Source organism: Muscardinus avellanarius, assembly GCF_963383645.1.
Source record: "Muscardinus avellanarius genome assembly, chromosome: 8".
Lineage (NCBI taxonomy): Eukaryota > Metazoa > Chordata > Mammalia > Rodentia > Gliridae > Muscardinus > Muscardinus avellanarius.
Window position 1 is genome coordinate 41,506,225 of NC_137794.1, and position 24,394 is coordinate 41,530,618.

The 24,394-nt window shown below is 40.7% G+C and overlaps 1 protein-coding gene across 1 annotated transcript; it reads left to right on the plus strand.

Annotated features, from left to right (window-relative positions):
* Positions 1–12,232: 12,232 nt before the first annotated feature.
* On the plus strand, positions 12,233–13,330 carry HTR1E (5-hydroxytryptamine receptor 1E; the record flags this gene model as incomplete). The annotated part of the gene is made up of 1 exon (XM_080700021.1): positions 12,233–13,330. One exon carries the CDS (start codon positions 12,233–12,235, stop codon positions 13,328–13,330), a length of 1,098 nt encoding a protein of 365 aa, XP_080556147.1.
* Positions 13,331–24,394: the final 11,064 nt, after the last annotated feature.

The window sequence follows — 24,394 nt, forward strand, 5'->3', positions numbered from 1 at the left end:
CCAGGAACCCCAGTACCACCAAAAAAAAAAAAAAAAAAAAAATGGCAAGAAGATAGGATGAGTGCTTCCTAGTTCCTTCCCACACCCACGGCAATATCACTCATTGGTTCACAACAGTCCTCATTCTGAGCCCAAGTGCCACCTTAGGAAGTTCAACACGCAGTCAGTATAGATGCTAATATATGAAATGAGGCTTGGTTGTTATTCCCAGTCTGTTTCTATTGCCAACTTCCCCATAAGTTTTTGCTGCATATGCAAAGTTAACTCTCCATAACACACATGAGTCTTAAAAGTTGCCACAAGTTAGTGGTAAGGCAAATGCACTGACCTCATCCAACCTCCCACAATAACAAAGGAACAGAGAACTATTGTCTACTTCTACAATATTCCAGAATACATAAAGAGCTTTGCCATATCTGGCTATTCATTGATCTTTCTTAAAGAAACAACCACTTCTATTTTCTTTCTAACCTATTGGCTATAACTTTGTGAAAGTTATAAAATTTAAAAATAATCCAGAGGGACTTCCGGGAAGATGGCGACCGAGAAAAGCGGGGCTTAAGAGCCCCGCTAACAACCAATCTCCATTACCACAAAATCAGCACCTTTCATAGCAAGAAAACACCATCACCAGAGAAACAAAAAAATCACCAGGCTCCAGAGAGAAAGCGGACTGAGAACAGAGCTCAGAGCCACAGAGGAGATACACCGGCCTCACGCCCGAGGACGCGGCAGCAGCGCCATACTGCCGGCGGCAGCAGCAAGTTCACCGGACGGCTACAGCAAGCCGAGGTGAGCCGCTGAGAAACAGCCAGGCGGGACTTCTCAGCACAGGGAGCATCTAAAGCTCCCAGTGGCTGAGCTCAGCACACGCTGCAGGGATTCAGAGTGGAACTCAAAATCAAGAAGAAATATGCCATCCTCGTGGCCTAGGGCGTAGCAGCGGCGCCATATTGCCACCAGCGGCAGCAGCAGCGAATTCACTGAATTCACCGAGTCCAGTACAGCTACATCTGCGTAATCAAGAACAGTGAGTCAAATTGCGGGCCACAGAGGAGAAATCCCAGTACTGTACTCCCTGGGACTTGACCCGGTGGGGGAGTGGCGGTGGCAGAGATATCACACCATAGGAGAACGTGCAACCTGGCACCCCCCACAGTCTAACGCAGCCTCTATCGACTCTCTGGGTCAGAGACTCTGTGATAAAACCCAGTAAAGGAGTAGTAGGAACTGAGATACTACTTACTCGAGATCCAGAACACCTTAAGTGAAGTCATAGTGACCCAAAGGAAGAACCCAGAGAAGGCACAAACTTTCAAAATCATGGGAAAGAGGAATAACAATGGAGCAATGAATGTCCACAACCCCACAACATCAGAACCCGATAAAACAGAAAATCAGAGATTTCTAGAAGATCAAATCAGGAAAATAACTGTAGAAATAATAGAGGTGCTTCGAAAAGAACTCAGAGAGAGCCAAAAAGAGATAAAGGATGCAATTAATGAAGTAAAGGCCTCAATTCAAAGCACAAACAACCGATTAGACCACATGGAGAACAGAATCTCGCTCTTAGAAAATGATCATTCCAAAAATGAACTTATAGTTTCTAATCTAGAAAAAAATATCCGACAGCAGGAATCTGACATTGAAGAAATATGGGCCCATTTTAAGAGAGCTAACCTAAGAATAATTGGAATAGAGGAGGGAAAAGAAAGTGAAACCAAAGGGATCAACAATCTCTTCAAGGAAGTAATAGCAGAAAATTTTCCAAACATAGAGCAAGAGGTCGATACACAGGTCCAGGAAACTTATAGAACTCCCTTTAGACAGGATCAGAAAAGAGGATCCCCACACCACATAATTGTCAAAATGACCAATGTGGAAGCCAAGCAGAGAATCTTAAAGGCAACAAACAGAAAGGGCCAAGTGACATTCAGAGGCAAACCAATTAGAATCACTCCAGACTTCCCAAACCAAGTCATGAGAGCCAGAAGGGCTTGGAGTAACATATTCCAAACTCTGAAAGAAAACAACTTCCAGCCAAAAATTTCCTACCCAGCAAAACTTTCTATCAAATTAGATGGAGAAATAAGAAGCTTCCATGACAAACAGAAACTGAAGAAATTTATGTCTTCAAAACCAGCACTAGAGAAAATACTCAAAGAGATTAACTACAAAGAAGAAATAGGTAACACACACCAGAACCAGAGAAACAAGATTTTCCATCCAACAGACAACTAAGATTTGTTATCTGTGGAGATTCACTATTTATGTTAGTCTTTTACCTATCTCTAAATGGTATTGTTTGCCTTTATTGTTGTTAATTTTTAGGATTTCTAGTTAGAATATTAATATACCTTCAGATATAGCATTTGGAAATATTTTATCCAATTCTATTAGAAACTTTTAACTCTGTTTACATTGTCTTTGGATATACAATATTTTTTTTTATTTTTTTAGGGAGTTTGTATACTCTTCTGTTGCCTGTGCCATTGAAATCATATCCAAGAAATCACTGCCGATTTCAATGTTGTGAGGTTTTATGACCCAGATTTTCTCCTAAAAGTTTATAGTCTTAAGATTTATATTTAGGTCTTTTATCTATTTTGAGTTAATACTTGTATGAGGGATTAGGTAAGGGTCCAATTTTATTCTTTTCCATGTAATTATTATTTTTCAACAATATTTAGTTAAAAGATTATTATTTCCACCACCAAATGTTCGTGGAAACCTTGTCAAAAATAACTTGACAATATAGGGAAGAATTTAGCTCTAGGCTTTTATTTAACTCCAATGGTTTATATATCTGCCTTTAGAATAGTACTACACTGTTTCAATTATTGTAGCTTTATATGGTTTGAAATCAGAAAATATATATCTTCTAGCTTTGTTCTTTTTCAAGATTGTTTTGGGTATCTAGAGTCCATATTCCATATTAGGATAGATTTTTTTTCTGAAAAATAAATATATAAATATATGATAGTTTCACCTAAAAAAATAGAAAAAAATATTCTCTGGTAAGAAAGAAAGTAAAAAGAAATATTGAAATGTTATCTTTAAGTCATCAAAAGCTTGGTATCAGACAAATGAAACTGTTCTGTGAGATTATCATTGTTAATTTTGGATAAATTGCTATAATACTAGATGTAAACCACTAAGCCAAGCATGGGAGGGAGGAATGGGGAAAGAATGGGGTGGGGATCAGGTGGGGGCTGACTGGGCAATGTGTGCGTGTATGTCTACAAAAGTTTGTATCCCACTATGATGTATGAATACAGTGCACCAATAAAAAAAATTATAAAAAAAATAAAAAATAAAAATAATCCACCATAAAAGTCGTGGATGTTAGACCTGAAAGATATTCAGAAATAATAAAGTCCTAATTTTACAGATAGAGAAATAAGACTCAAAGCATATAATGACTTTTTCAAGGTCACACAGCCAATCATAAGTAGGTCTGAGGTATATCTGCAGGAGGTCTCTGTGCTAGACCCATCCTTTCTACACAACATTCTATCTCCTACTGCTCAACCTGAAGTAGGTTGATCCTCAAGAGGAGATACGTACCAACCTTTTCCTTGTAGATATGCCTTCAAGGCAGTGGGAACAGGACTAAGTGTTCTAAGATGGCAGTACTTTCTCAGGTGGAAGCCCAGTGTGAAACCTCAGCCTTGCAGGCAACTTAAATGCTCATCCTCTTGAATCTGCCACAAAGGCACACTGCACCATGGAAGATTCAAAAGGAAAATGTGTAGACAGCACAGGAAGGAGCCCAGATTTTCTGTGAGGAATAGGGTACTTCATCATTAAGCTGGGTCAACAAAAGTCATTTCATTTTTTAAAAATATGCTAATACAGCCTCAAATACCAGAAAGCTTAAATGACAGGCACTTCATAGAGTTCATTTTTATTATTCTCAGCTGAAAAGTAAATAACACTCCCGCAGGTGTCCTTCATATTAAAAGGCTTTATTTGCCTGAAATAGAGACTCTTTATTGACTAAAACCTTATCTATATTTTACAAGACAAATGATTTTTCCCCATCAGCTTTCAAAGAGAAGTTGTTGCCAGTCCACACTAGACAAAGAAATCATCCTTATTAAAAGAAGTGGTACCACAGGAACTAAACTGAACGAACTCTCAGTGGCCATGGTGGTAACACTGTGAGCAGTAAAATAAGTAACCTGGTGCTGGATTATAACCCACCAAATAAAATAAATATTGAGTAAGGCATGGTGGTCACACCTACAATCCCAATACTTAGGGGATGAGATGGGAGGGTCGTAAGCTAGAGGACAGCCTGAGCAACGTGGCAAGGCCCTCTGCAACTTATTAAGACCCTGCTCCCAAATAAAAATTAAATAAAAGAGGGCTAGGGGTTCAGCTTGAAGGTAGACTGCCCCTGAGTTCAGTCCCCAGTACAATAAATAAATAAATAAATAATCAATATTGATAAATGAGTGAGTAGAATAGAGAAGTCGAGATAAACATTATAAAATTCATATATATATATGTATATATATATATATATATATATATATATATATATATACCCTCTATCCAGGAGGTAGGATCTAATTCCCCACCCATAAGAAGAGTTATATTCTTGGTGACTGACTTCTGAAAAATGAAGAAAAAAGGGGGGAAAATAGCAACTTTACAATGGAGAATCCCAGCAAACTCTACCTTAACCCACTTTGTCCCAAGGCTCTATATGTAGAACACTTGTAAAAATGTAAATTGAGCTGGACATAGTGGTACTCTTATAATCCCAGTACTTGGGAGGCTGATACAGGAGGATCGCAGGTTCAAGGCCAGCCTCAGCAACTTAGTGAGGCACTCACCAACTTAGTGAAACCTTATTTCAAAATAAAGAATAAAAAATAGTTCTGGGAGTGTATCTTGGAGTTAGAATGCCCCTGGGTCAATCCCCAGTACCAAAAAAAAAGTAAATTGAGTAACAAATATACCACTTATACTAACTCTTAAACAAATATATATATATATATTTGTTTAAGAGTTTATATATTATATATATATATATTTGTTTAAGAGTTAGTATATATATATATGTATATATATACACTGTCTATATATATAGATAGATAGATATAGATATAGATATAGAGAGAGAGTGTGTGTGTGTGTGTGTGTGTGTGTGTGTGTGTGTGGTATTAGGGGTGGAACCCAGGGACTTTCTACCTCCAGGCTATACTCCCAGACCTATTTTATACTTTATTTGGAAACAGAGTCTCACTAAGTTGCTGAGAGCCTCACTGGGATTACAAGCATGTGCCACCACACCCAGCAGGAACAATTATTATTTTTTAGAGGTCTATTCATTTGAGAAAAGTAATAGCTGAATGATTAGAGTTTGAAAATACATATGTATATATTTCCATGTGTTTTTGAAAATATATATAAATATAATTCTAGATTACTGTTTCCAATTTTTAATACATTTGTGTCAATTTCATTAAAATATTTGCAGAATTGAAAACTAGGAATTTAAGGATTAATGTCTCTTAAGGTGATGAAGGTGATGAAGGTTGATGTTTCAGTTAGTATTCTCACTGATAAATCCCAGAAAACTTGATTAAAACCACTTAGAGGAAGGAAGATGTATTTGCTCACAATTCTAAAGATGTCAGGGGTTCGGTCCGTATTCAGCCAGGTGAAGTCTGCAGAGCTCAGGGCATGGTGCAGGGAGCAAAACAGAAGAGCACAGGGTTCTGTTTTCACACCAAGGAGGCCAGAGGGGGGAAGCAGAAAGGAAGGGGAGGAGGGACCATATGTAATCCCCAATAGCATACCCCCACGGACCCCTCCTCAGTAATCAATCCCCACCTCCAACATGGCTGCATTGTCTATGTTCGGTCTAGGGGGATATTCTAACCCCAACCTGTAACAGTAACATCACCAGTGATGTCATACAAATGTCATGTTCTTTGATATAATAAGAAGGGGAACTTCATTCTACAGGATACCTGGCCAGTAATTCTCAAAAGAGTCAAAGTCATAAAAAATAGCAAAGATTAAAAACTGTCATAGGCCAAAGGAGACTAGAAAGTTATGAAACTAAATACAATGTGGTATCTTGCATTGAAAAAGAGAGAAGTCATTAATGGAAATATTGAATAAATTCAAATAAAACCTGGAGTTTAGTGAATAGTAATAAACCAACAGCACTTTCTTAGTTCTGAAATATATACTATACAAATGAAAATGTTTACCATCAGCCAGGCTCAGTGGTACACACCTGTAATCCCAAAGCTTGGGAGGCTGAGACAGGAAGATCACAGGCTCAAGGCCAGTCTCAGCAACAGCAAGACTCTCAGAAACTTATCAAGACCCTGTCAAAATAAAAGAGAAAGGGCTGGAAGTGTAGCTCAGAGGTAGAATGTCTCTGGGTTCAATCTCCAGTACCAAAAAAGTCTCTAATTATAAACATATGTTTTAGACAAACTCTTCAAATTGAGGAAACTTTTATCAGTTACCTAGAGTATTATAATATCTAACTGTTATATTATCATCTCAAAGGTGACAACACCATTTTGCCAGTCAATGTATTCTTTTTCTGATACCCTGTCCTCTAAATTACCTTCCTTATCCTCTCAGGCCATCCTATGCTTTCACTATCCCACCCAAACTATCACCCTCTACTCATCTTACCTATATCCCCAGATCTCATTTCAGAAACCTCAACTATGATTAACATTTTTATTTGTTTTCTAAACCATAAGCCTTCAGAATGACTTGGTGAATGAGTGGACCTGACTTAGTGGGTAAAAAACATATATTTATTTCTATTACACATCAATGTTTGTAGCAAGAAATTTATCCCAGTGCAAAAATCCTTAGGGGAAATCATATAACCAATGATGACCAACACTTACATACCACCTTCTGTGTTCTAATTATTGTTCTATTTGATCTACATTCATTAACTCATTTGATCTTCAAATCACTCCAACTCTATGAGGAACATATCATCATGTCTAATTTGTGTGTGCGTGGAAGGAAGGGTAACTGGGGATTGAACGCAGGGGCATTCTACCTCTGAGCTACCTCCACAACCCTATTTTATTTTTTATTTTGAAACAGGGTTTTACTAAATTGCTGAGGACCTAGTTAAATTGCTGAGGAATGGCCTCAAACCTGTCTCAGCCTCCTAAGTACTGAAATTACAGGTGTGTGCCACCATGCCCAGCTCACCATCCCTAAATTAAAGAAGCAACTTTTTATCTAAGGGAATAGGGTAAGGTTAAAGAACTTCTTAGCCTTACACTACAATTGATGCATGACTAAGCCAGTGTTCAGAGTCCACACAAGTAGCCACCACTCTAAGCTTTCTTGCCAAAACATCTGACTCAGGAACACTTTTCAGAACAAAATAGAATTTGTGCAGTTAATTTAGTTTTCTAATGAAGAAACTAGACACAAAATATAAAACTTTCTCTAAGAAAAATGTTGTGAAGCCGGGCGTGGTGGCGCACGCTTGTAATCCCAGCATTCGGGAGGCTGAGACCGGAGGGTCGCGGTTTGCGGACAGCCTCAGCTTCTTAGTGAGGCCCTCTGCAACTCAGTGAGACCCAGTTTCAAAATAAAGAATAAAAAATAGGGCAGGAGGTGTAGGTCGGAGGTCGAATGCCCCTGGATTCCACCCCCAGACCTTCAAAAAAAAAGAAGAAGAAAGAAAGAAGGAAGGAAAGAAAGAAAGAAAGAAAGAAAGAAAGAGAGAAAGAAAGAGAAAGAAAGAAAGAAAGAAAGAAAGAAAGAAAGAAAGAAAGAAAGAAAGAAAGAAAGAGAGATGTTGTGAGCAAGTGCCAGATAACTTATCCTTTTAGATAATGCTAGATACTATGGAAATCCTGATGGATGAGGAAAAAAGACATTCTTACCTCTCTCTATCTGCAAAAGATGATGCCCTGAAATAAAATAGTGTTCCCATGACTTAATCTCCCCAGTGTTCTGACTTTCACTAGAATGGTATAAATTGCAGGCTCTGTAGTATAGCCACAAATAGAAAGCAGTGTGTACTGACAAATTTGGTTTATAATGATTCTTTCCTATTATTAATTTTATGAAAAAAACATTTGAATAGACCCTGGGGCTGCAGTGGTACTTTCTATGTCACAATTAAAGCAGAAACTAAAAGTTACAAATCCCCATGAAATTCCCATTTCTATTCCTAAATAGGATGCATTGATTTTTAACTATGATTAGCTAATATTCCATTCTGCTAGACTAATAAAATTTAGTGTGTTGATATTAGTATTTGGATCAGTTCTGTAGAACATGTTTTGAGTGAAGCGTTATCACAGTCCCTCCTCCGCCACTATGTGAAAAGCTAAGACAACATAAGAGATTTCTAGGTACTATTTAACCAGCACTGTTCTAATTAAAAATCATATTATCTACTAAGAAATTGGTAGTGGTCATGAAACTATGTATTATTTTCCTAAGAAGATAAAAGGAACCTAAGAGAATTGAGGTTGAATCACTTCCTGAGTATAACCATGATCTTTACCCTCTTCACTGCCCCAGAAATTATCTAAATGCTTAAGGAACTCTGCTTAACTGGTGCCCCAGACTCCACTGCCTGACTCTCATCATCCTCCTCCTCCTTTGCTGCTTTTTTTCCCCTCTCTTTATGTCACTTGCTCCGAAAATGCTCTCTATCCCAATAGAAAAGATATTGAGTAGAGTAGCAAAGAAAACTATATAACAGCCCGGTTGTAAAAAGACAATCTCTCATTTTACTATACAATAACCACCACCTTGACTCCACATCCCCTTCCATAACTACTGCCTTATGTCTGTACTCTTTTTCAGCAAGGCCCTTAAAATAAGTGTGCTTGATCACTGTCTCTATTTTTTTCTCCTCCAACTCTTCCTTGAAGCTGCTTCATTCAGCCTTTCATTTCCATCAGTCAGGTCACTGATATCATCATATTACCCAGTCCATTCCCATCACCCCAGCTTTTCAGCAGTATTTATGCCACTGATCACTCTCTCTTGGTCTATAAGCTTTCTACATGTGGTCTTAGAATAAAATCACCTCTTCTCTTTTTCCTCCACCTCAACAGCTGCCCTTGACTGTCTGCTTTGCCGTTCTTCCATACATCCCTAGCTTTCCAACAGTGAAGGGCTCAAGGCCCAGTTTTCAGACCTGTGCAGTCTTAATTGCTGCCCACTTGAGTCTTCCTGGACCTAATCTTACCTGACCCTTCAAAAGAACATATTTTATGTGTTATTGTGCAGCAAACATCAAGACACTGTTAAAGAGAAAAAGTGTTGGAAGATGGCAAGCTGGATTTGTGACTAAAAATACAAAAGCACAAAATATAACTCCTGTTCTAAAAGGCTTAAGCATAAAATAAACCAGAACGTCACCTTAAAGAGCTGAGAAGGCAGCTGCCCAACCTGTAATATTTTTGATAATTTAACTATAAGTAAGTAAAAATGGATCAGGCATAAATACTACCTACCAGAAATATATAGTCTGCTAGGGGCAATGAGAGCAGTTAAAAAACAAGGAAGAAAATGGTGTCACGAGAGAAATGACAATTAGGAGTTGAGGGAGCTCAGTAAAGAGCAGATTTAGACAGCTCCATAGAGCTGAGTTATTTTTGATGTTTTAAAATGCATGCTCTCAAAACAAATGCATCTTCTAGTTGCTGTACCATAAAATGAAATTTATAGCTTTTCATCCCTTATCCAAACATCTTTCTATTTTCTCTATATTAGCCCCAGAATAAAAAAGTATTTTTATTAAAAACCACTATACCTAACAAATTTTAGCAACCTAATAAAACATAACTGAGGATGAAGATATGTACATGTGCATACACACACACACACATGCGCACACACACACACACACACACACACACACACACACACCTTGTTTTATTTTATTAAAAAGATAGAGGTCTAGCTGGGCATGGTGGCACACGCTTGTAATCCCCACGCTTGGGAGGCAGAGACAGGAGGATGGCGCAGGTTCAAAGCCAGCCGTGCTGGCTTAAGAGACCCTGTTTCCACATTAAAAAAAAAGAAGAAGAAGAATAAAATAGGTCTGGGAGTGTAGCCCAGAGGTAGAAGGGCTTCCAGGAACCCCGGTACCACCAAAAAAAAAAAAAAAAAGAGGTCTAAAATGAAGAAATAAATACTTGGAACACAGATAAAATGTAGAAAGGTTGACTCAAGCCACTAGTCAACGGTCCAGTTGACTAGTCTGAAGCCAGGTCTGTCTGATTTCAAAGCCTATCTTCTTTCACTTTTCTAGCCTGCCTAAAATACAATTTTGATCTGTTTATAAGGAGGAAAAGATACCAATGTAGAAGAAAATATTCAATCTAATAGAGGAGTTGTTGGTGGAATAAGTCACATAGAAGAACAAGAGAAACAACAAGAGACATCCAAACGTAGGGACATCCACAGAAACACATGAAAGATAACGGAAAAGACAGGTATCGTGTAACGACAGAAAGATACAGACGCTTAAAATAGTTCTCCCATTTATGGTCTTTAGTGAAATCTTGTTATCTTTTATTGAAATTTTACAGCTGAAGGATAAATGACTTCCATCTCCCCCTCCTCTTGGTTTTTGCTGTGTGAGCAGGAGAAATTTTACCCAGATCTAGATTTTACCCACAGCCTGGAGATTTTGCTTCTGCTTTCTGTCTTGTCATCCCAGATCCATCGAAAGACTCCCCCTCACATTCACTCCAGCCTCACACATGCCTCGCTGCTGCTACCCCATCCTTTGCTACCCCATCCTTTGCTAACATTGTGTTTGTTACACCTGACACACACATCAACCTAGGTCCCTTCTTAAACTGCTATAACACCCACTTTTCTTTAAAATCATCCTGGCCCTAATCCCATGGAACAAAAATCAGAGAATCTGATCAGCCTTCTATTTAAGAGCCATTAGCCAGAACTGAATGCTCTCATGCAGATTTTGATTTATCTTTCTTTTAAAATGCCACTATCTCATTGACTGACCTGCTTAATCACAATTCTCTGGGAGATAGACAAATACGTATGTATATGGGTACACATGTGGAACACAAATGTTAACTGAAATGAAGCACTATTTTGTTCTTTCATCATATATGTATTTCATTCATTTTTATTTTATTATTAGCACATTAATTGTATATATCAATAAATATATTATGTATGATCGTTCCATACATAAAGAATGCATTGTCATATCTGACCACCTTTTCCCCATCCTTCCCTCCTTATAAGAGTTCAATTTTTTCTGGGTGTTTTTGTTGTTTGGCTTTTGGGTTGGGGTTTGTTTGTTTTGCTTTGTTTCAAGGTGCTGGAGACTGAACCCAGTGCTTCACATATGCTATGCAAGCACTCTACCTCGGAACTACACCCCCAGCCCCAATATATGAGCTTGGAGATGGTATTGTTGATTTACTGTATTGCTCTGGAAACAATCTGCCACAAACATCAAAGTAATGTTGTATGTTTTATTCTCTCTTTTCTTCAAAGAAATATGCAGTGGGATATGTAAAATGTCAGAAGTAATTAGACAAAATTGTACATCCCCACTGTGACACCAACATACTGTCAGAATTGATTATTTGCTATGAAATTTAAAATCTGCTTTCAAGCTTGTTCATTATAAACAATATAATATTTTGAATGTACCATAATGTTAAAGTCTTAGATAAGGTAAATATATGTCTTCAAATATTCAGAAGGTCTTTTTGCACATATATTCAGGTGGTAAAATATATACATATAATCAGGTGACTATATATATATATATATATATATATATATATATATATATTTAGGTGGAAAAATAGACTTAAAAAATCTATATTTATCAAAAAGAGTTTGGGAACTTAACTCAAAAAGAAAGTATTCTTTGAGGAATAAAGTAAAAATATATACAAATTGCAGAGACAAAAAAGAAAATTATATCTAAAATGTATGGTATTTTATAAAAACCAAAGTATTAACAAGTTTTCCAAGAAAAAAATATGGCTTTTTTTTATTCATTAACCAGTAGCATAATATTTTCCAGGAACTCTCCATTCAGAAGAAATGCTGTGACCCACAAGAAATGGAACACAAATGACTGCATAGCTGACGAAATTATAGACTTCTCACAGATGAAAGGCATTCAAGGCTACATGGCTTCCAGCTGAAGGAAAGCAGCCCACAGCTTCTCCACAGCGTGGACTGGAAGAAGGGAAACATGAACCTCACAAACTGTACCACAGAAGCCACTGTGGCCATGAGGCCCAAGACTGTCACGGAGAAGATGTTCATATGCCTGACTCTGGTGGTCATCACCACCTTGACCATGTTGCTGAACTCGGCAGTGATTGTGGCCATCTGCACCACCAAGAAGCTCCACCAGCCTGCCAACTACCTAATCTGCTCTCTGGCAGTGACAGACCTCCTGGTGGCAGTGCTTGTCATGCCCCTGAGCATCATGTACATCGTCATGGACAGCTGGAAGCTGGGGTACTTCATCTGTGAGGTGTGGCTCAGTGTGGACATGACCTGCTGCACCTGCTCCATCCTCCATCTCTGTGTAATTGCTTTGGACAGGTACTGGGCCATCACCAATGCTATTGAATATGCCAGGAAGAGGACCGCCAAGAGGGCGGGGCTGATGGTCCTCACCGTCTGGACCATCTCCATCTTCATCTCTATGCCCCCTCTATTCTGGAGGAGCCACCGCCAACTCAGCCCGCCCCCCAGCCAGTGCACCATCCAACACGACCACGTCATCTACACCATCTACTCCACGCTTGGGGCATTTTATATCCCCTTGACTTTGATCCTGATTCTCTATTACCGCATTTACCATGCAGCCAAGAGCCTTTATCAGAAGAGGGGATCGAGCCGGCATTTAAGCAACAGAAGCACAGACAGCCAGAATTCTTTTGCGAACTGCAAACTTACTCAGACTTTCTGTGTGTCTGACTTCTCCACCTCAGACCCTACCACAGAGTTTGAAAAGATCCATGCTTCCATCAGGATCCCTCCCTTTGACAATGATCTAGATCAGCCGGGAGAGCGCCAGCAAATCTCTAGCACCAGGGAACGCAAGGCAGCCCGCATCCTGGGGCTGATTTTGGGCGCGTTCATCCTGTCTTGGCTGCCATTTTTCATCAAAGAGTTGATTGTAGGTCTGAGCATTTACACCGTGTCTTCCGAAGTGGCTGATTTTTTGACATGGCTTGGCTATGTTAATTCTCTGATTAACCCTATGTTGTACACCAGTTTCAATGAAGACTTTAAACTGGCTTTTAAAAAACTCATTCGGTGCCGAGAGCATACTTAGTTAAAAAAAAAAAAAAAAGCCAAGAGGCATGACTTTTTTACCAGAGCCTTGTGAGTGGATGGGGTAAGGGTTGTGGCTTATTAATTCTTGAACACACTTGGTTCAGGAGAGTTTGTAAGTATGTGTGGTCTTGTTCATTTGTTTGTTTAGTTCTGTTGCGTTTGAGGCTTGTTATTTGGTATGCTTTTCTTCTACCTCTGGTCTTATCTGTGATACATCATTTCAAATAAACATTACCATATAAAATAGAAATTAAATAGAAATAATAATAAAGTGAAAGAGTTCATGCTTTTTCTGTTCTTTTTTTTCTAGACATTTTGGCTAACCATGCAATTAAAAAATGCCCCCCAAGCCAGGTGTGGTGGCGCACACTTTTAATCCCAGCAATTGGGAGGCTGAGACAGGAGAATCACAGTTCAAAGGACAGCCTCAGCTACTTAGTGAGGCCCTTTGCAACTCAGTGAGATCCTGTTTCAAAATAAAGAATAAAAAATAGGGCTGGGGATGTAGATTGGAGTAGAATGCCCCTGGGTTCCATCCCCAGTACCACAAAAAAATAAAAAATAAAAATAAATAAGTAAATAAGTAAATAAAAATGCCCCCAAATTTTATTTGCAGAATTTCTAATTGTTTATCAATCAAATATCTGATAGCTTATCCTCGTGTGGCATTAAATCTGAGGTTATAGCTCAATATGCATACATATTCCAGTGGGAACTGCATGACTACATAAAAAGAAAGTGGCATCCTGTCATCTCTTCTTGCAGATGTGAGCTAAAATCGTTTGCTATAGCTCTGTGACTATATAACCTACTCTTTCTAAGCACAAAAAGCTCTTTGGGATTCATAATTAAATAATTTTCTTTATTCTCTAAAAATTATCCAGCCATGAACACACTGGCACTTTCCTAAATCTTTAACTATAAAAATGAAACCTAAACAAATAAGAAATCATCTAAATCTACTTTGGTCAATGCATTGCTGACAGACACACTGGGGCTCCTCCCATTCTCCAAAGTATCCCAGCTAAGCCTCCCATACACTCTCTCAATCTAGCAGGATTCAGGTGGGTGTGAATGTCAGGTTTGGGGAACTTTTAAAGAAGCTTAATAGAGTGCAGTGATCAAATGAGGGAATACATTATTTGAAAAAACTTTGTCAGGGAACGTTACTCATTAAATTACCAGTTGTACACGTGGAAAGAAATAAAATGTTGAAATCTATGTATACAGCAAAGGCCACCAATCAGGAAATGAGTGTGAGATTGTGTCTCCTGGAATCCCTGGGGCCTCCATACCAGCCTGTATGTGGAGCCAGGAGGCTGCCGGGCCCGATGACCCTGTTCAGAGCCACTCCTCACCTGTTCACTCCCCGTGCTCACTGATAAGACATTGATTTACCTCCTTGCCACCTCCAAGTTCTCAGCTCTTAAATCCATCCCCTTCCGACGTGTCTGTAATTGTGCTCCTCTCCCTACCTCTCTTCCCCAGACTAACCCTTTTTGTCCCCACTCTTCCCTACTCTCACCTATCGTTTTTCTCGGTCTTTTTCTTTCTTTCTTTCTTTTGTTTTTATTTTTTATGGTACTGGGGAATAAACCCAGATGTATTCCACCTCTGAGCTCTATTATTTATTTTGAAAATGATCTCACTAATTTGCAGAGGTCCTAAGTAGCTAAGGCTGTTTTTAAACCTGCAATCCCCCTGTTTCTTCCTCCCAAGTACTGGAATTACAGGTCACCATGTGCAGCTGTTCTTAAATCTTTGGACACTAACACCAACCTTCTCTAGCCCTCCTTCCACATTAAGCTCCTGGTTTATCTTTCCCCTAATTCTCCTACCCGAGTTTCTTTTATCACTAATCCACTTCTGCCTCCACCTCTCACCTTTCAGTGACTTTTCTATCCCTTGCCATCTGATTACATCCTCACAGTTCTCCCCATTCTGATCTCCCAAAGGCCATGGGCTAGCTAACAGACAACGGTCATGGACTGGCCAGTGGATAAATTCGGTGTTCTTCCCTCCATCTTTACCTCATTCTCTTATCAATTACAACAGAAGACCATTCGCTTCTTACATAAGCCCTTGCCTTTGAGGATATTTTGCCCTCCTGATTCTCCAACTTTCTCCTTACCTTCTCACCATTTGTCCTATCACTCTTTATCTTAGGGCTTTGTCCTCAGCGGCAGTCACTTCCTATATCTCCATATTTCATCTCAAACTGCCATTTTAACAATTAGTTCTATGCCTGTGTCTCTTCCATTTGTAACTTTAATTTTGATACCTCTCTCTCTCTCTCCCTCTCTCTCCCTCCCACCCCATCAATTGTGTCTGGTGAGCATCTCCCCATGAATATTCCATGGGTACCAAAAATGCAGCCAATCTAAACTAACCATGATTATCTTCCTACCCACAAGCCTTCTCCTCTTACATTCTGTTCTCAGTCTCAGATAATAGAATTACCATACTTTTTATCATTTCTACTAGGTAAGTGTAATTCTCTGTCATAGGAAAGTCTCCCACACCCAGATAGCATTAAAGCTTTGTCCATTTGTATCTGCCACCTTGTTCTCCAATGATTTGGTCCTCTCCTTTATCAGATAAGCCTGCTTCTGGACCCCTCCACCTGAAACTCTTCCCCTGTACACCTGCCAGCAGCATTGTCCTCCAGCACTGTGAGGAGGTTCTCAGAGTGGCCTCTCCAGACCAGCAACACTAACATCACCAAGAAATTGGATAAAAATGCAAAGTCTAGAGCTCACTATGACCTACTGGATTAGAAATTCTGAGAGTGGATCCACTGATTTCTATTTTCACAAGCTATCCATGAGATGCTGATACACACTAAAATTTGAGAGTATCATACCCAAGCTGTGTACTGTTGGTTTTAAGTTGTAATACTTAAAATCCTCTACTCTTTCTCCATCAGTTAAAAAGTAGTTTTCTACTACAGCATACAAGTATCCTCTATGTGGCCTCAAACTACCTTTTCAGAATCTATTTTACCACTTCTTTCCACTCACACACCACATAATTCTGAATGTTGCCTATGCTTTCAAAGCTCCCCTAGCTGTCCTCTCAGTGCCTCAGAAAGCTGAGGACCACCACTCCCAATCTTTTCTTCCATTAGTCCTTCAACATGCCACTCAGACATAATCTCATCCATAAAGTCTTCCTGAGAATTTCCTTCCCTGTCTGTGTGTGGAAATCCTCTCTTGCAGCTCTGTGGTCCACAGAACACCACTTGTCCATTAGCTATTATATGAATCTTATCTTCTTGAGCACTTGTTTGTGTATTTGTGCTGTCTTCTCCAGTAGATTGTGAGCTTGATGAGAGCAGAGACTGTGTCTACTTCCTCTCTGTATCCCTATAGACTCTTGCAGTGTTTTACATAGAGTAGGTCCTCAATAAAATGTCTGCTAATGTGAATGGAGTAAAATCTCTAGAAAATAAAATAGAAATATGCTGTCTTCACTCAGAAAATCAAACTACTAAAATCCTATGATTAAATATTGATCTCTTTTTCTCCAAAATTGAACCCTGCTTGTCCATCATTGTTCCAAAAAAGGCTGAAGATAACTTCTACACTGGAAAAAAATGGATTTCTTACTGACTATACGTGAATATCCTTTGTTAGGATTCCAACTACAGTTCTTTCAAAAAACAAAACTCTCAAATACAATTTTTTTTAATGGAAGTTTCTTTCTCCCTCACATGACAATCAAAAGGTAGGAAGGCAGCCCAGAGTGAGCAGGGGACTCTGATCCACAAGTTTTCTAGGGACCCAGGCTCCTTCCATCTTGTGATTCTGCCTTTCCCATGGGGCTGGCCCTCACCTACTTGGCCAAAGATGACTCCATGTTCCTGTCCATAGGAAGAAAGAGAAAAAGTGAAGAACAAATGAGTTAGGTGGAAATTAGGCATGTCACTTCTGCTTATATTCCATGTGTATTGGGTCACGTGGTCACACTGATCATAAGAGAGACAAAGAGAGGAAGTCTCTTGCTGGGCAGGTATATATGCCTTGCTAAAAATAAGGATGGGGATTCAGAATAAAAGGAGGAAGAAAAGGATGGAAACAAGTGGACCATGAGCAGTCTGCCACAAGGGGATATTGATTTCTGCACAAACAGTTCCAATATTACTGAACAAATCACATGGCCACACAGCCTGTACAGGGATGCTGATATTTTGATATAAGAAATTTGACCTTGATTATACATATACTAAAACTCCAGTATTTGTCATGTCTATTGTACCTAGAAAGTGTATGAGCAAATCACTTCACTTTCTCATTATCCTCCGTCCATATATGATCCTTGAAAATTTTGGCCAATTATAATTTTTAAGAGTTTAAATAAATAAAAATCAAAAAATAAGTGAATGAACTGATTTTCTCTTGCTCATTTTCACCAATTTATTTTCAGATTACTAATTAAATCCATTTCTCTCACAACTACCTTCACCCTTAGTTTTAAAAAAGCTGCATATCTTTACTAATATAAACTAAACCTGTTTTTTTTAATTATCATTTAGTTTGCTCATTTAACCAAGTGTTAGGTGATACTGATTACTATTGCCCATCAAAATTAGAAATCTTCAACCGGGCGTGGCGGCGCATGCTTGTAATCCCCGCGTTTGGGAGGCCGAGATAGGAGGATCACGCAGGTTCGAAACCAGCTTCACTGGCTTAAGAGACCCTGTTTCCAAATTTAAAAATATTTTAAAAATAGGTGTCTGGGAGTGTTGTCCAGAGGTAGAAGGGTTTCCAGTAACCCTACCTAGTACCACCAAAAAAAAAAAAATTAGAAGTCTTCTAATATGATGTTTTTCTAGTGCAAACATAACCTGCCTCCATTAGAAACTAGAATATCCAGTGATTTTTTGTATGGGTTTGGTTTGGTTTTTTGAGATAGGGTCTTGCTATATTCCCCAGACTGGCCCCAAACTCTTTGGCTTAAGTGATTCTCCTGCCTCGGACTTCCAAAAAACTGGGACCACAGGCACACATCACTTTACTTGTCTCAGTTTGTATTCCTGGTGAAAGAATTTTTGGGCATAAGTCACTCCCTGGTTGGTAGATCCTAGTTACAACTGGTTAAGATAAGAATCCCTATTTGCATTGCTAACACTGACTGCTATGTACAACAGTATAGGACTTCCATTTGTAAACTCTGATCATTATGTCTGAGGAAGTTTCTCACAGAGCATGGTGGTATACACCTGTACTCCCAGTACTCAGGAGGCTGAAACAGGATTGCAGGCTCAATGTCAGCCTCAGCAATTTAGTGAGACCCTCAGCAACTTAATGATATTCAGTTTCAAAATAAAAGAGAAAAAGGGCTGGTGGTGTAGCTCAGAGGTAGAATGTCCCTGGGTTCAATTCCCAGTACAAAAAAAAAAAAAAAAAAATCCCAAATAAGATTCACTAACTGGGCTGGCAACCAGACAAGACATTTGAGTCTTAACCATCAAGTTGGTCTTACTCTAAGAATGTGAGTTTGCTGTATTGGCTTAATTTTTAAAGTCTTCCACACACTTTTACCTCCACTGAGCACTGCATTTGCAAAAGCAAGGAGAATATCAGAATCAGTAAAAATAAGCATTGACTCCAATAAAAATTCAAGTAAAAGCAACTTTTTTGGCATCAGGGATGGAACCCAGGAGCATCTACCTCCGAGCTACACCCCAGCCCTATTTTTCATTCTTTATTCTTTGAAACAGGGTCTCACTGAGTTGCAAAGGGCCTCGCAAAGTAGCTGAGGCTGTCCGCAGTGATCTCCCTGTCTCAGTCTTCCAAATGCTGGGATTACAAGCATGTGCCCCCAATCCCAGTTTTTTTTTAATTTATTTTTATTGGTGCATTGTAATCATATATCACATTGGAATACAAGACTTGAGAGGATATACAAGCACACATCATCCAATTAGCCCTCATCCAGTCCCCATCCCATTCCCTCCCCCTCCCTCTATCCCATGCTTGTTTGGTGATTAACTTTGATACATAGGTTTAAGTACCTCCTGCTTTTTAAAGAGGCTCCATCCTCCCCTATTCCATACCCTCTGATTGGTCACCTTAATTGCTTCACTATAGGGCCCTTTCTATAGCTCGACCACTTCCTGTTGCCCCTTTCCTCCTAGTTATTGCTGATTAGGGGAAGCATCTGGTTTTAATTTTCTGCCCTATTTCTCTGTGCATGCCGCGTTACAAATACCGATCCCACTCTTGATGGACCCAGTTGTAGCCTGGCTACCCGGTGGACTTATCCAGACCTCGCTGGCTCAAGCAGCGGCCTTGCCTCATGGGAGGCCCCGATTCTGGTCTCGCTGGCCCCAACACTGGCCTAACTCCTCAGCTAGCTCCAATTTTGGCCTCGGAGGCCCCAGCACCGGCCTTGTCTCACGGCAGGCTCCGATGCTAGCAGATGGCCCCGGAATTGGCCTAACCCCTCGGCAGGCTCCGATCCAGGCCTAGGAGGCCTCAGTAGCGGCCTTGCTTCACAGAAGGCTCCGATGCTGGATGCTGGCCCCGGCACTGGCCTAACACCTCGGCAGGCTCTAATCCCGGCCTCTGAGACCCCAGCCCGGCCTTGCCTCGCAGCAGACTCTGATCCCAGCCTCGCTAGCCCCAGCACCGGCCCAACCCCTCGGCAGGCTCCAATCCCGGCCTCGGAGGCCTCAATAGCGGCCTTGCCTCATGGAAGGCTCTGATGCCGGCCGCTGGTCCTGGCACCAGCCTAACCCCTTGGCAGACTCCAATGCCGGCCTCAGAGGCCCCGGCACCGGCTTTGCCTCGCAGCAGGCTCCAATGTAGGCCACTGGTCCCAGCACTGGCCTAACCCCTCGGCAGGCTCCGATCCCAGCCTCAGAGGCTCCAGCATCGGCCTTGTCTCATGGCAGGCTTGGATGCCGGCCGCTGGCCCTACCACCGGCCTAACCCCTCAGCAGGCTTTGATCCCGGCCTTGGAGGCCCCAGTACCAGCCTTGCCTCACGGCAGACTCCAATCCCAGCCACGCTGGCCCTGGCACCAGCCTGACCCCTCGGCAGGCTCCGATCCCAGCCTCGGAGGCCCCAGCACCGGCCTTGCCTCATGGCAGTCTCCGATCCCGGCCTCAGAGGCCCCAGTACCAGCCTTGCCTCATGGCAGGCTCCAATACCGGCCTTGTTGGCCCCGGCACCAGCCTAACCCCTCAGCAGGCTCTGATCCCGGCCTCGGAGGCTCCAGCACTGGCCTTGCCTCACGACAGGCTCCAATCCCAGCTTTGCTGTGTCCGTCGCCGGCCTCACCCCTCAGCAGGCTCTGATCCGAGCACCCTCTTCGCCCAACCATTTGTCCCACGTTCTCGAGGGTGCATGGTGGTAGCATTCTGCCTCTGGTGTCATTACTTCAAAGGTTCCAGGTGTAATGCATCAGATCTCTGCCTCCCCTGAGTACTGGCCACTGTCATTGCCACTGCCTCCACCATTTCAAATCTTTCCCAAACTCTTTTTTCACTCTGAATGTTGTCCAGTGTTCCTAAGCATGCGCAATGGTAGCATTCAACCTTTGGTGTAATTTCTCCAAAAAAAAATAATAATAAGGTTGGTAGGCTCCAATTTCTGCTTCTCCTGAATACAAGTCTCCACCGCCAACGTGGAGACCTCGTTCAGCACCACCTTTCTCCTTGGTCTCCACTAAAGTCTCTCTTCTTACAGGTGATGTCCAAGATTCTTAACAATGTAGAGAAAAAGTAGTCCTCCTTAGCGGGGAATTTTTCCAATAATTCCAGTTCATTTGGATAAGTTTTGTCTGCATCTCCAGTATCCTGGCATCTGCCACGGCCTCCTTGACCCCTCTCTGCTATTTTCCTTTTTTCTTTTTCTTTTCCTTTTATACAGGGTCCTTCCAGGGGAAAAGGGGGTCGCCTAGGGGTTCCCCACCAGCGCCTGCCCACCCGCCCAGGGTCAGGGCCAGAGGCCCGGACCACAGGGTCCTTCTGGGTGGGGAGAGGGTCGCCTAAGGGTGCCTTGCCAGTGCCTGCCCACCCGCCTAGGGTCGGGGCCAAAGGCCCGGACCACAGGGTCCTTCCGGGTGGAGAGGGGGTTGCCTAGGGGTGCCCCACCAGCGCCTGCCCACCCACCCAGGGTCGGGGCCAGGGGCCCGGACCACAGGGCCCTTTCGGGTGGGGAGGTGATCGCCTAAGGGTGCCCCACCAGCGCCTGTCCACCCACCCAGGGTCGGGGGGCAATCCCAGTTTAAAAGCAACTTTTAATTAAAAGTATGAAGAAAATTATAACCACTGCATAGAATTGAATCAATCTTTGTCAGTTTTCAAGAATCACCACATGCACTAGTGAAAAGCATTGTGCCTTACTACCAACTAGAACAAATAGAAATGATAGAAACCTGATTAATGAGATGAAAAAATGCTTGAGCACCACACAGTAGGACCTTTTTTTTGGTGGTACCGGGGTTCCTGGAAACCTTCTACTTGGAAACAGGGTCTCTTAAGCCAGCAAGGCTAGCTTCGAACCAGCGCGATCCTCCTGTCTCTGCATTCCAAGCTCCAGGAATACAATCGTGCACCACCACACCCAGCACAGTAGGACTTTTTTACACAGTAGTTTTAAAAGGTGTTTGGGAGCCAGGCACAGTGACACACACTTGCAATCCCAGTACTTGGGAGGCTGAGACAGGAGGATCACGAATTCAAGTTCAGCCTCAATAACTTAGCAAGGCCCTCAGCAACTTAGAGAGAGTCTGTTTCAAAATTAAAATAAAATGGGCTGGGAATATATCCCAGAGGCAAAATACCCCTGGTTTCGACTCCCAATACCACACAACACACACACACACACACACACACACACACACACACACACAAAAGATATTTGGATATGTATATGTATATTTTAGTTATCTCCAATAAATATGAGTAATGGCATCTTGTGTAGGATTTAGGGAGACAAAATTCTGTAATATATAAGTCAGTCCCACTTGATAATGAACTGCCCCACCCAAAATACCAGTATGACTACCTGCTAAAAAGTGCAGGTGTGTCAACCTGGAATGTTCAGAAACATTACTAATGTTAATTCAGAAATCAAATAGAGATTGAAAACTTTAAGGCCAAACACGATGTACACGCTGCTTTTGAAGTTTAATTGCACATCACAGAGGGTTTCAAAGGTCAAAGCCAATTTCAATTTCCCAACATCATACCTATATATTTCCTGGTTTCTTTTTCAGTACTAAAGATTAGACCTGGGGACTCATGCATGATAGTCAAGTACACTACCACTGAGCTACAACCCCAGCCCTGAATTTTCCCAACATCAAAATGAAAGGCCAGTAAATGCAGTTATCACATCAATTAAAAAGTTTCTGACAGCCGGGCATGGTGGAGTCTCACCTAAGTACCCGCAGACTTAGAATTATTTTATTATTATTATTATTATTATTATTATTATTATGAGAATTATTATGAGAATTATTATGAGAATTATTATGAGAATTATTATGAGAATTGTGGACAATTATGTCATTTCAGACCCTCAACTAGTTTATAAAGGGAAGAGCTTTTCTTTTGTTTGTGGTACTGAGGATGGAACCCAGGGCTATACTCCCACACCTATTTTATACTTTATTTGGAAACAAGGTCTCACTAAGTTGCTGAGAGCCTCGCTAAGTAGCTGAGGCTGACTTCAGACTTGTGTGATCCTCCCGTCTCAGCCTCCCAAGCACTGGGATTACGAGCATGTGCCATCATGCCCAGCTAGAGCTTTTCTTAAATTGGAGAGAAAGCACGAATGTTACCTACTCTCATGTCCTAAAATGTCATCTCAGGTACCTTTCAGTAGAAGACATTTCAAATGATAAGAAGGCAGCTGACACTAGAAGTTCCTGAGACCCTTAAGTTGTTGAATCAGGAAACCTCCTCTCTCCCTATTAACCACACCCCAGAGAGTGTACAACTGGTTTCAGCCTTACCATAAAAAATGGCTTCAAATTATTTTCTTCATATAGATGAGAATAATTCTAGGGAGGAAATTGCTTTCAGAAAATAATCCATTGGCTCCTGGGAAGCACTAACACACAGCTTGTTGCACAGTGGCATTCAATTTACATAATATATATGTTTTTTGAATTTAATTGAAATGAACACATTGATTATAGACTTTAAGAAATTTAGAAGTATAATTATATAATCAGTATGGAGAGAATCTTCTTGAAATACGGAAGCAGACTTGTTAATTTTTTTTAAGGAAAGGGAGTATCAGGACAATGATAATAATGCAAAAGAAACAGCAATGGGAGGAATTGGGAGACATTATCAGCAGAGTTTTAGGTCATCAAAATGAATTGGGCCTCTAAGTTTAAGCAGATTTATGAAAATGTTAATTAAAGGAAGAAGTATAAGAGCAACAATATAAAGAAAGCAAGAATTTAGCAACAGAAAGTAGAGGTTGGAAAACAATAGCAAACATTAAAGGAATATCTGCCCTGACTTTGGCATCCTGCTAGGCTGGGATCTCCAGTCTGCAAGGGAAAAGGGATGAATGAGGGCAAATTGTACAGGCATACAATGATAACACCCAGATCTTAGAAACAGATTCTTAGAAAACCTATTGTATTTATTTTTATTTAGATATAACAGCATTTTAAAGAAAAATATAAATGTTACCTTTACTTAAGCAGGTGAGGGAGGGCATTTTGCCCATCTGAATCTTAGGAGCAATTAAAGTGATTCAAATTTCTGGAGCATGGGAAGAGAAGGTGCAGCTCTTTTAAAAAATGTATAATCAAGAATATGTCTAAGCAAGAATTTCTGTATTGTTGGAGACAAGAAATAAGATTATATGAACTATGATATTTTTCCAGTTTGTATAGTATTCAACAATTATACATCAAGGGGTAATGTAAGTAAAGCTAATTTATGAAGGCAGCCAAAGGAAAGGCATTGGAAACATATCTAGGAAAAAATGTACCCTTTTTTTTCAGTACTGGAGATGGAACCCAGAGACATTCTACCTGTGGGCTACACCCCCAGCCCTATTTTTTATTCTTTATTTTGAAACAGGGT